Below are 13,134 nucleotides of genomic sequence, written 5' to 3'. Positions count from 1 at the left end.
TCCTCTCTTTCAACGCATTTGTTTGTAAACTTGACCGCGAAAAAACAAAGAAACTGCAATAAACCAGAGGCCACAAAACCCATTGGTACACTATCCATCTCTGTCTGTTTATGTGCCTTTTTGTGGCGACAGTTGCTTGTTGACTGTTTCTCTCTCCCGCTCGCTCCTCCATCCTCACCATAAGCCTCTCTTCGTCTCAACGACGCGCACGCAGCGCTGCCAACGGTCGAAACTTCAAATCCGTTGGCGCTCATTCCTTCGCACAACCTCGCGCAAGAAGGATACTGTGCACCGGCGACCCAGCGCATTTTTTCGAATGTTTCCGAAAGTTTCGACAACTTGAGCTGGACTGTGTTCGTGCGTTTCTTGTGCTGTTCGCTGTTTCTCATGTTCGATGAAAAAGTGAAACCAGGATGGATTAAGTGCTTGTGGTCGTTGTTGTGACTCGGATTGTCAACCCCCGAAATGAGGGTTTAAAGTGCGCGCTGTGGATTGGATTTTTCTTATCTTCTACAACGAACTTTTAACGAACCATGGAAGTCGCTAAGACGATTTTCCTCCTTGCGCTGGCTTTTCGTAAGTAGATTGCGCTTTTAACAATTCACTGCATGTAAAGTTCGGCCGAGGACTTAACGCGGTTAGTTCATGCTTCTTTAGACACAAGTAGAGGCGATAAGCGCACCAGATGGTATAGTTTTACGGACTCTTGGGTAGTCGCTAGGGAATTTTTAATTACACCGGTGTCTTAGTTGTTCATTATACGAGATAGATCGTTTCGAAAAAGGGCAAAGTTCACTCTGTTGACTTGTTATTGTTGAAAAATATACAATATTGTTATTTTCTTTTGGGAACACCCCTCGGCTTGTGCGTCGGGCTGTTACTAAGCAACTTCCTTCCGAAAACTATAACGACCAATTTCGTCGTTATCGCTACCCTTGCTGACGGTATTTAGTTTTCTTTAAAATGGCAGGACGTTTGTGCTTTCTGTTACAACAAGCCGTTTCACGTCTTATCAGTCGATGAAAGTCTGAACAACGGATGCTCTGATAAGGATAGCACCTCGGGTTATCTCAAGAAGTGGCCACACGTCCGAATTTTGACGAAAAATGTAAGCGTTTTATTCAAAATTTGGATTATCCGGATAATTGCTTTTGGCTAAAAAGCCGTAACGTTTTGATCCGCTTCGGGGCAATAACAAGCTTTAATCCTTTTGTCTCCCTCGAAAAAAGTATTCGATTTGTCGTCGTAACTTTTCAATGTCGCGTTTTTAATTTTGTCAAACAAAATTATTTCGGCCTCGCGTTCGGTCAATTGAATTTATTTATTTGACGCGAGAGGTAATTCTGGGGTACGCTAAAAGGTGTCCCTTGGGCATTCCCAAACTAATTCAGGGGTTCGTTAAATTTAGAAATGAATTTACTGAAATCGTCCGGAATTTTAGCCTAGATCCGATATAGTGTTGTTTATTTTAAGGTTCGGCAATAACCAAACTCGAGTGGAAACAATTTACATGTAGTGGTAGCACTTGATTTTGAAATGGTACACGCTCGTAATTATTCGGTTATAAATAAAACCGTATCAATCGCCGTTCCCTTTAATTCTCGGGTGGGGTACCTCAAGGTTCAGTTCTTTGTTCTGAAAACCGGCGTTTCTCGGAATATGTGAATGATCACGATGCAGCGAATTTAACAAAAACTCCGTCACGCATGTTTTGAAGTGGAAACATTTTATTAATCCTAGCGGGGATGTTCGGATGTTTGTCACTGTCATAATTAATTGTCGCAAGACCCGATAACGGTCGCTTAGTTGAAAAAATTCAAATTAATCGCAAAAATGTCAATAAACACGCTACAAAAACCACACAATTATTTCCCTCTTTTTTCGATTAATCAAACCGATTTTCGCGATTTTAATTTGTCAATACCGCGTTCGTGTATCGCGCAAACATATTTTCGACCTTTTTTCCGAACATTTTACAAGAAGTGACAAGTGTGTGATGTTTGTGCGAATCCATTACACGTAATGCGGCGCGATGGGGCGTTGTCGATGAAGATGTCTGAAGGCCGTAATCCGCGAGGACAAAGTCGATTTTAATATTTGAAGCTCGAAAAAGCGATCGCGGCAAGTCATGACGGTTCCGCGCGGGCACCTGATAACACGTGCCTCCGCGCGACAACATTTTCGAATTAAATTTTCTGAGTCGCTTTCCCTCAAAAGGCGTTCGCGCCGGGAGCGGAAAATGAATCGATTAATCGGCGATTGTGAGAACTCACGTCCTTATTCGATTTGAATGATTCAACATCTTTTTATTTGTGTAGGCCGAGGGTAATTATTAAATCCCTCCGCCCTCGATTTTTCTGCCTCTGCTTCTCGATGATAGCTTATAATGTTTATATTTTAAACAAACTGGGGCGGTATTGGATTTTTTAGTCCCGACGGGGTATTATCAGGAAAAATTTGCCTTCCACGATTCAAACCCACCCATACATTTTAGGAAATTAAATATGTGGTTGTCGAAGCGAGGGAATGACATCTGCTCCGTTTTATCGTGATTCACTAGAATGTTTTCTCTTTGAGCAAATCGATTGGAAGGTGCAGATAATCAAAATAGCTTTTGTCAAATGTGAGCATACACTTCATGGTCGTAGGCTCGGTATCTCGTTTCGACATCATTTGGTTGCTTGCGAATGAGTTTTTTCAGGCGTTTATTCATTTTGAGGTGTCGTTCGGGTTCTCAGTATTGTCATCTTCTAGCTAATTAACGATGTATCAACAATGCATGTGGTGTCCCATTACGAATTTTCCAGAGAACATTCTCACTCACAAATTGGGAATGAAGTAAGTTAAGCATTGTCGTCGTGATATATCGCCAAAATAGTATAATTGCTGTACCCTTTTGCGTGCATTGTCTGCAGAACGCAATAAGGGCGCAGACAAAGAACCGCTCGGCGGCAAAGGCAAGAGTCGCATTTTCCTGTAAATTTTTTATCAAAGAAATTCCTTTGTCAATTTGCGATATATGAACATCCAAACCGTGGAAATAACTGTCAGAGAAGTAATCAGAGTGGCACCACATGTGCGTTCTGTAGTCGTTGATATTAGAAAGAAGACAGACGGAATAGAAGCGTCGAGCCTTTGTTTTGCGTTGTGTGTGCATATATTTATAAATGTTTGCGATGGAATAAGCGCTTGCGGCTGTCTGAAGAATTTGTCTATGTTGAAGACCCTTGCATCCTAATCGTACGTTATAAGCATTGATAAATTGCGAGGGTAAGTTCTGCTTCTGTGCAAAGCGGTTTAGGTCGTTTCTCCCCTAAACTAGAGATAACCTTTGTACCCTTGATGCACGATGCATAGGAAGAATTTCATTTGTACTTGTTGGATATTTGAGATTGCTTTGAGTTCGGCTAGATTTTTTAAATCTACGATGAAATTTTTTAGTTTCTTAGATTCGTAGCGGGCGATAATTGAATTGTCTAACTACAGAGTAGCACTTTAACATACGTCGCTTGCACAAGCGTTAGTCACGTTGAAAAATTTAACAGTTTTTACAACAGTTTTTGATTTTTGTTTATCGAGCGTAAGCTAAAACTGGTTGCGTGACGATTTTTGTTATAAATAAACATAAACACTTCAAGTTGTTGCTGAGAGGCCATTGCTGTTAGTATTACACCGCATCTATCCAAATTGATCTACGTGTCCTTGCAAAAATGTTGATGACGTCATCACTAGAATTCTAACTTGAACGTTACACAGATATCTTTATCATTAACATGGTTAAAATGGTAAATTTTTCTAGAAAAGTATCGATTTTGCAATTAGGCTCCTCCCCTAGGTCTACCAACGAATGAAAAATTCATCGCAATTGAGCTTGGGATGGAAATGGGTGGTGCTTTATTTTTGGCTTGTTTTTTCCTAGTGTATATAGTATTCTTTGAACAATACGATACTTAAAAACATGTTCTTTATTTCTTCTAGAGAAATATGGATTTTGTAATTAAGCTCCGCCCATTGACTCACGACGAATAAAAAAATCATCACAATTGAGATCCTTATATTTTGCCTTTTTTTTTCTTAAATACATAGCCATCTTTTCGCAACAAGAAACTTAAAACATGGTCAAAGTGACACATTTTTGAAAGAAAATATGGATTTTGCAAATATGGGGCGGAGTCGAATTGCAAAATCGATATTTCCTTATACAATTTTTCCACTTTTACCATATTTTAAGAGTCACGTGAAAAAAGTCTACATATATTAAAACAAAAAGACAAAATGTAAGCCCGCCCACCCGCCCTATCCCAATTCTGATGACTTTCTTTATTCATCGTGATTCAAGAGGGTGGAGTTTAACTGAAAAATACTTATTTCTTTTCAAGACATGTTTTTCAGCATCGTGTTGTTCAAAGAATAGTATGTATATGAACAAAAAAAGGCAAAATATTAACCCCGCCCACCCACCCCATTTCAGTTGCGGTGATTTTTTTATTCTTAGATACCTAAAACACGTTAAAAATGGTAAATTTAACACGATTCCCAAAAAAATGTTTTTAATTTTGCCTAGAGAAATAAGGATTTTGTAGTTAAACTCCACCCTCTTGACTCACGATGCATAAAGAAAGTCATCAGAATTGAGATAGGGTGGGTGGGCGGGGCTTATATTTTCCCTTTTTTTCTTAATATTCGTAGTCTTCTTTTCGCAACAAGAAACTTAAAACGTGTTTAAAACAGGAACGGATTTTGTAATTAAGCTCCGCCCGCAGTCTGACAACGAATGGAAAATTCAGCACGATTGAGACCCAGACGGATGGGTGGGGCTTATCTTTTGTTTTTTTTTTTAACTTAATAAATATAGTTTTCTCATCACCATCACTGAAGAACATGTTTCACATGGTAATTCCTGTAGAAAAATCGGATTTTGCAATTAAGCTCCGCCCCACTTGACTAACGACGAACAAGAAAAATCATCACAATTGAGATAGTGCGGGTGGGTGGGGCTACATTTTGCCGTTTTTGCGTAATGTGTGTAGTCATCTTTTCACAACACTAAACTTAAAATGTGGTTAAAATGGTAATTTTGTATAGGGAAATATTGACTTTGCAATTAAGCCCCGCCCCTGGGTCTGACCACGAATGAAAAATTCATCGCAATTGAGCTTGGGATGGATATAGGTGGGGCTTAATTTTTGGCTTGTTTTTTCCAAATGTAGATACATAGTATTCTTTGAACAATACGATACTTAAAAACATGTTTTTTATTTCTTCTCGAGAAATATGGATTTTGTAATTAAGCTCCGCGAGCCAAGGGTCACGAGGAATAAAAAAATCGTCACAATTGAGATTCTTATGTTTTGCCCTTTTTTTTTCTTAAATACATAGCCATGTTTTCACAACAAGAAACTTAAAACATGGTCAAAATGACACATTTTTGCAAGGAAATATGGATTTTGCAAATATGGGGCGGAGTCGAATTGCAAAATCGATATTTCCTTATACAATTTTTCCATTTTTACCATATTTTAAGTTTCATGTGAAAAAAGTCTACATATATTAAAACAAAAAGACAAAATGTAAGCCCGCCCACCCGCCCTATCTCCATTCTGACGATCTTTTCATATTTGCGGTGAAGCAAGGGGGCGGAGCTTAACTGAAAAATACTTTTTTCTTTTCAAGACATTAAAAACATGTTTTCAGCATCGTGTTGTTCAAAGAATAGTATGTATATGAACAAAAAAGGCAAAATATAAACCCCGCCCACCCACCCCATCTCAATTGTGGAGACTTTTTTTATTCTTAGATACCTAAAACACGTTAAAAATGGTAAATTTTTCTAGGGAAATATAGAATTTGCAATTAAGCCCCACCCCTCGATCTGACAACGAATGAAAAATTCATCACAATTGAAAATGGGTGGGGCCTAATCTTTTTCTTTATTTCTTTCTTAATACACATAGTATTCTATGAACAACACGATTCTCAAAAACATGTTTTTTATTTTTCCTATAGAAATAAAGATTTTGCAGTTAAACTCCACCCTCTTGACTCACGATGAATAAAGAAAGACATCAGAATTGAGATAGGGTGGGTGGGCGGGGCTTATATTTTGCCTTTTTTTTTTTTTTCTTAATATACATATCCATCTTTTCACAACAAGAAACTTATAACATGGTTAAAATGGTAATTTTGTATAGGAAAAATTCGTCACGATTGAGATCGAGACGGATTCTCTTTTGCTTTTGTTTTTTATTGAATACATTTAGTTTTCTTTGTATAACATGATTACTTAAGAATATATTTCATATGGTAAAAATAAGGATTTTACAATTAAGCTCCGCCCCTCGGCTTAAGACGAATAAAAAAGAATCATCCGAATTGAGATAGGGCGGGTGGGTGGGGCTTATATTTTGCCTTTGTTTATCTTAATGTATATATCCATCGTTTCACAATAAGAAATTTAAAAAACATTGTCAAAATGTTACATTTTTACAAGGAAATTTGCATTTTGCAAATATGAGGCGGAGCCTAATTGAAAAATCAATATTTCCTTATACAAATTTTCCAATTCAGGCATGTCTTAAGTTATGTTGTAAAAAGAAGTCTACACATTTTAAAACAAAAAGGCAAAATATAAGCCCCGCCCACCCACCCTCTCTCAATTCTGATGATTTTTTTATTCGCCGTGAAGCAAGAGGGCGGAGCTTAACTGCAAAATACTTATTTCTTTACAAGAAATGAAAAACATGTGTTTGAGTATCGTGTTGTTCAAAGAATATCACGTATATGATGATTTTTTTTATTCTTATTAAAACACGTTCGAATTGGTAAATTTTTGTAAGAAATTATGAATTTTGCAATTAGGCTCCGCCCCTAGGTTTGCCAACGAATGAAAACTTCAATACTATTTAGAGCAGGTCTTACATGGTAATTTCTTCTAGAGAAGTAATAAGAATTTTGCGATTAAATTTCGCTTTTTTGGCTCTCGACGATAAAAAAATCAAAACAATTGAGACAGGGTGGGTGGGTGGGGTTCATATTTTGTATTTTTTTCTTAACATACATAGATGATCTTTTTCATTCTTAGAAACTGAAAACATGATCAGAATGGTAAATTCTTGTAGGGAAATATGGATTTTCCAATTAGGCTCCGCCCCAAGGTCTGGCAATTTAATTTTTTCTTAATATAAGTAGTATTCTTTGAAAAACACGATACTCAAAAACATGTTTTTAATTTCTCGTAGAAAAATAAGGATTTTGCAGTTATGCTCCGCCTTGGCTCACGACGAATAAAAAAAAATCATCCGAATTGAGATAGGGCGGGTGGGTGGGGCTTATATTTTGCCTTTGTTTTTCTTAATATACATATCCATCTTTTCACAACAAGAAACTTAAAACATTGTCAAAATGGTTCATTTTTACAAGGGAATATGGATTTTGTAATTATGGGGCGGAGCCTAATTGCAAAATCCTTTATATAAATTTTCCATTTTGAATATGTTTTAAAGTTTCATGTTGTGGAAAGAAGTCTACACATATTAAAACAACAAGGCAAAATGTAAGCCCGCCCATCCGCCCTAACTCAATTGTGGTGATTTGTTTTTATTGGCCGTGAACCAAGGGGGCGGAGCTTAACTGCAAAATACTTATTTCTTTACAAGAAATTAAAAACATGTATCGAGTATGGTGTAGACTAAATATGAAACCCACCCACCCACCCACCCTATTTCAATTGTGATTTAGATCAGGTCAGGTATGAGTAGGGTTTAATCTTTGGCTTTATTTTTTTTTTCACATTTCTCCTAGAGAAATAAGGATTTTGCAGATAAGCTCCGCCCTCTTGGCTCACAATGAATAAAAAAAATCTTTACAATTGAGATAGGGTGGGTGGGCGGGCAATTCTTTTTGGCTTTTTTTTTCTTAATGTGTGCAGACTTATTTCGACAAGAAGAAACTGAAAACATGTCTAAAATGGTAAATTTTTGTAGTAATCAACTTAAATCCGCCACTTTTCTTCTACAACCCCTTTAAATACATCAAAGTTAATATCATCGGCAACTTGGAGTTTATGAGTGACAACTTCCAGCAACGTCAACCGCAAGTTTATAAATCCCACTTTAGAAATAATCGTCGATCAATTTTTTTAAGACTTTGTTACGAACGTGGAGGGCGTAGTCGGGACTTCTGTGTTCCAAATGGATTTACTCCATTAATCGAATAAAGCGTTCGCTTTATATATATTTTCAGTGGAATATTTACGTTGTTTTTCAATTTAAATAATTCTTTCTTCTTTGATTCTCTTTTCTTCGGTTTCCGTTGGTTGTTTTTCAAGTGTTTTTTTTTTCATAAATCGGGACAAAATTAAATGCGCAAAAAATCTGTTAGTTGGTGTTGAATAATTAGCCGTGTGAAAACGAGCTTTTAATTAAAAAGAAAACGAAATGATCGAACAAGAGCACACATGCGATTTAGACGGCAATTAATTCCGCATCTCTGGCGTTATTGTGAAATTTCGTTTGGTTTTAATTAAAATATGTGGAAATTGGTTGAAATTGGTAGGGCGAAAAGGCAATAAATCGTCTCGATCATACCATCGGCATATTGATTTCGCGCCGAGATAAAAGTGCGAACTAATGAAGAATTATTCTTCTAATCCATAACGAGCATGGTTATTTGGTTATGCGAAGGAAGAGTGCACAGTTCGCATGTTAAGATGATTAAAAAGCCAACATTTATCAAACGCGGGCAGCTTGTAGCTAAGTTCTATAATGAATACAAATGAGAATATGGCGACACACGAATATTGTGCAATACAAAGACGGTTTACAACAATAAAATACGCAAAGTGTAACACAGCCCTTTCTATAAACGTGTCAAAGAAACCGGTTTGATTTTTACACAAGCTGTGTAGTGCTACGAGGGCGAGCCGCGAAATAACCAGTCGGACTGGAGTGTTTCGCAAATGTTGGACGTCGCTCGACCCAGTATTGTGTTGATTTTCCGTGCGCTACATAATTTAGGTTAAATCGATTCCCGCAATGTCTGCGTACTAATTAACATTAGTTTCGTTTTGATGGATCGGATATTTAGCAATTCGTGATAGATAATCATTATCGCGAGTGGCAAAACGTCGCCTTAATCCGTTTTGCGGCATGAGTGCCGCATCCATAAATAAATTTTCGCTTCGAGGCCTTTGTTCTCAGTACAATTTACAAGATGCTCGCCATCTATCAAATAAAACTACACGAGAAGGAGATGCATTGGGCATAATATGGAGGAAAACAGGGAAAGCCCGTAAATCACGCAGACTTAACTTTCAACTTGAAAATAATTGACGGCTAGTAGAGTCATTGTTGGATTTCCACGAGCCTCAATTTACTACTAGTCCCGGCGAATTTATTACTGAAAAACAATGCCGTGATTTACGCCCCATCACTCGTGATTTATTTAATGTATTGTTAATCGTTGTCAAAAAATTATGCAAAACAACCGGATGATATTGTTTCCGAGCATGAATTATCGATGAATCGGCGACCGCTGCCGGAATTTTTATACACGAGATGAAACCGTGGATAGCGAATTATTATATTTTGCATATTGTATCAACGCAAATTGTACATTTGCGGCGGAATTCGGGCTATGATTGGGTAAACAGCAGATTTGTATGGGTTTTCGGAAGCTAATAAAGAAAATTGCCTCGTCACACCAAAATGTGTTAAAATTCCATTCAAAACTCAGGCTCGAATTTCAGTTTTTCCAAAGCCGGAAACCGGGGTCTTGACTTTATCGCTTATCGTGCCGAGAAGTTGTTGATAACGAAACAGGTGTTTGTACACGCGGAAAGTAAACAGACGAACAGTAACGATATTGTAGAACAATTGAAATTTTCCTGTTACCACTAATGTGTTACTGCAGCCGAGGGAAATACGTCGTTACGGAGCTTAAACTTCGCCATGATTTATCTCGCGTTTCGGAGTTCCGCTAATCGTCAAGCATAAATCCAATTAGGCGAATACCTACAAATCGGGTGAACAATCGCAGTGTTTGGGGGTTTTTAACAACTACAAATCTTTTCGGGACGAGATTGCCGAAAGTCACGAAAAACCGCCCGAATTCGGCCCGAATTTATTTTTAAATGAAACTATTAAAACAATGAATAAATGATAAATACGCTTTCCGCACTGATTAATAATGAAATCGATGAAACAGTGATCATTTTTTCAATATTTGCATAAAACACTCGTTTCCATTTTTTATTAAATTATCCGTGCGCGTTAATTTAGCTTTTACTGGTACACAGCGAGCCGTAAAGTTTCTGGGATTCAAAGGTATTTGCTTGTTTGAAACTTCAGCACTAGTTTTTATTAAAAGTTTTAGTCAGTTTATTTGTCTTGCTGTGATGTCGGAGTTTTAAATTTGCTGTATTTCCTGTAAAAGCGTTACTGGTCGAGCTATTAATCTTATACCAACTGAATTTAAGTGAATTGTGTTTACTGGTTGAGTGTCTTCGGTTTAATAGCGGATTTGTCATCGATAATGGCCGGTTTTTGCTTGAAATCCTCGCAATGGTGACAACGGGGTTGCTTAAGCATGGAGTAATTGTAAGATATTGCGGTTAAACAAAAAGGTTACAGCTGTGAGTAACAACAAAGAATTTGGAACAAGGACCAAAGTAGTGGTAATAGTTTTTTTTACGCAAATATATTTTTTCTGCTGCAGTTATAAATTTTCTTTTAAGTTATTTTAGAATTCTTTGATCCTGAAAGACACTAAAACCTTCAAGATTCTTCGAAACTCAAATTTATTCCAACTCTTTCAAAAATAGAACTGAAGGGACCCCTTGATAAACTTGGAAAACTGAACTTAAAGAGCTAATTTCAAGTTTTCTGAACTTTTCTCCCAATTTCAGAGTCAAAATTAAAACTGGAAAGCTGGAACTATTAGTTATAAAACTGAAATTCCGAAATTTAAAGCCAAATTTCCGAAATACAAAATTGAAATTCCTAACTGTAAAGTCAGAATTCCTAGTTTCAAAAACGCAATCGTTCTGAGGCAGAAAACAGGCATTTGGGTCGTTAAGTCAAAATTCCGATTTCTAAAACAGGACTACGAATTGTATAATAGGAAATCCCAAAATTCGTCAAAATACTGATTTAAAAAGTCAGAATTTCTTGTTATAAACTCTGGAATTCTCTTACCATTTCCAGAGTGGTTTTTGTGTTCAAGGAAATCAGAATTCCAAGTCAGAAACGTGCCTCCAGTTTTAAAATCCCAGAAAGTCGAGAATCCTGCTCTATGGTCGAGAGTACGAGATCTAAACTTAGAAATTTGAATTTAAATTGATAATTTCAAGTCATAAACTTTGAAATTTTCTCCTTATTTTCAGAGTCAAAATACGAAACTAAAAGTCAGAATTCTTAGTTTCGAAGTTGGAATTGAAGATACAAGTCTGATATTCAGACAAACAATTCCGATACAGAAAATAGGAATTCAGAGGCGTTAAGTCAGAATTCCGAATTCTAGAAGCAGGATTACGGATTCTAAAGTTAAAAATTTCACAATTCAGTAAAATACTGACTTTTATCGAATCTAGAAAATTAGAAACTGTAGGGAAGAATCTGAAATTCCAAATTTTAAAGTGATAATTCCGAATTTTGAAGTAAAAGATAAGAGTTTCAAAATAGAAAGTCCAAGTTTCTAGTTTGTATATTCCGGAGTTCTGGATGTAAAACCAGAATCTTAGGTTATAAACAAGAAGAAATATTTTCCATTTTCAGGGTCGTAATTCTGTTCTCGAAAGTCAGAATTCTAAGTCATAAAGGTGTTTCTAGTTTTAAAATCTCAACTTCAAAATTGGAATTTTGAAATAAAAACTAGGAAATTGGGAACAGAAAGTCGAAATTCCTGCCTGTAGAGTCGACAGATCAAGATGTAGTAACAGAATTATGAACTGTAAACTTGAAAATTTGAATTCAAAGTCATAATTTCAAGTTATGGAATCTGAAAAAATAGAAGCTACGAGTTATAAAATTGAAATTTCGAAATGTAAAGGTAAATTTCCGAATTCCAGAGTAGGAATTCCTAACTATGAAGTCAGAAAATAGGGATTCTAAGTCACTAAGTCAGAATTGCGAATCGTAGAAACAATATTACGAGTTTTAAATTTGGAAATATCAAATTTCGGCAAAATACTGAGTTTGATCCGATTTAGAAAGCCAGAATTTCTAGAAGGTGGAGTTCCGAGTTTTAAAGTCGGAATTCTGTAGTAAAAAGTCGGAGCTTCGAAACAGAAAGTCGAATTTTCTAATGGTAGTTTCGGGAGTCCGAGTTGTAAAAGCAGAATTTCAAGTTATAAATTCTGAAATTCTCTCACCATTTCCAGAGCGGTAATTCTGTTTTAGAAAGTCAGAACTCCAAGTCATAAGCGTGTTTAAAGTTTTAAAATCTCAGAATAGGAAATACAAATAAAATGTAGGAAATCGGAAGAGTTCTAAACTTAACGGTAAAGTCAGAATTATAGAAGCAGGGTTACGGGTTCTAAAGTTGTAAATGTCACAATTCAGGAAAGTACTGAGTTTGATCAAGTCTAGAAAGTTCGAGCTTCAAAATAACAATTTTGAAGTAAAAAGTAAGAACTTCAGAATAGAAAGTCCAACTTTCTAGTTGCAAATTCGGGAGTCCGAGATGTAAAACTAGAATTTTAGGTTACAAACAAGAAAAACGATTGCCCATTTTCGAAGTCATAATTCTGTTCTCGAAAGTCAGAACTCCAAGTCATAAAGGGTGTCGAATTTGACAATCCCAGTTTCAAAATAGGAATTATGAAATAAAAAGTGGAAAGTTGGGAATAGAAAGTCGAAATTCCTGCTTGAAAGGTCGACAGATCGAGATGTAAAAACAGAATTGTAAACCATAAACTTGGAAATTTGAATTCAAAGTCATAATTTCAAGTTATAATCTCTGAAATTTTCTCCCCATTTTCAGAATTAAAATTCAAATTTAAAAATAGAAACTCCAAGTAATAAATAAATCGAAATTCCGAAATATAAAGGCAAATTTTCGAATTACAGAGTGGAAATTCCTAACTATGAAGTCAGAATTCTTAGTTAGGAAGATGGAATTCCGAATTGTAGAAACAGG

General features: G+C 36.3%; 1 protein-coding gene across 1 annotated transcript in view; it reads left to right on the top strand.

Moving 5' to 3' along the window:
• Positions 1–255: 255 nt before the first annotated feature.
• LOC135136890 (hemicentin-1) overlaps positions 256–13,134 on the top strand; it is a 162,131-nt gene continuing 149,252 nt past the window's right edge. Inside the window, exon 1 of the mRNA XM_064066352.1 lies at positions 256–576. Coding sequence (XP_063922422.1) covers positions 534–576 — 43 coding nt within the window. The 5' untranslated portion in view covers positions 256–533. The remainder of the gene's footprint in view (positions 577–13,134) is intronic.

The sequence above is a fragment of the Zophobas morio genome, unplaced genomic scaffold (assembly GCF_036711695.1).
Source record: "Zophobas morio isolate AGI-343-1 ecotype UQ-CSIRO unplaced genomic scaffold, CSIRO_AGI_Zmor_V1 ptg000004l, whole genome shotgun sequence".
Taxonomy (NCBI): Eukaryota; Metazoa; Arthropoda; class Insecta; order Coleoptera; family Tenebrionidae; genus Zophobas; species Zophobas morio.
This window is presented reverse-complemented; position numbering and strand designations above follow the sequence as displayed.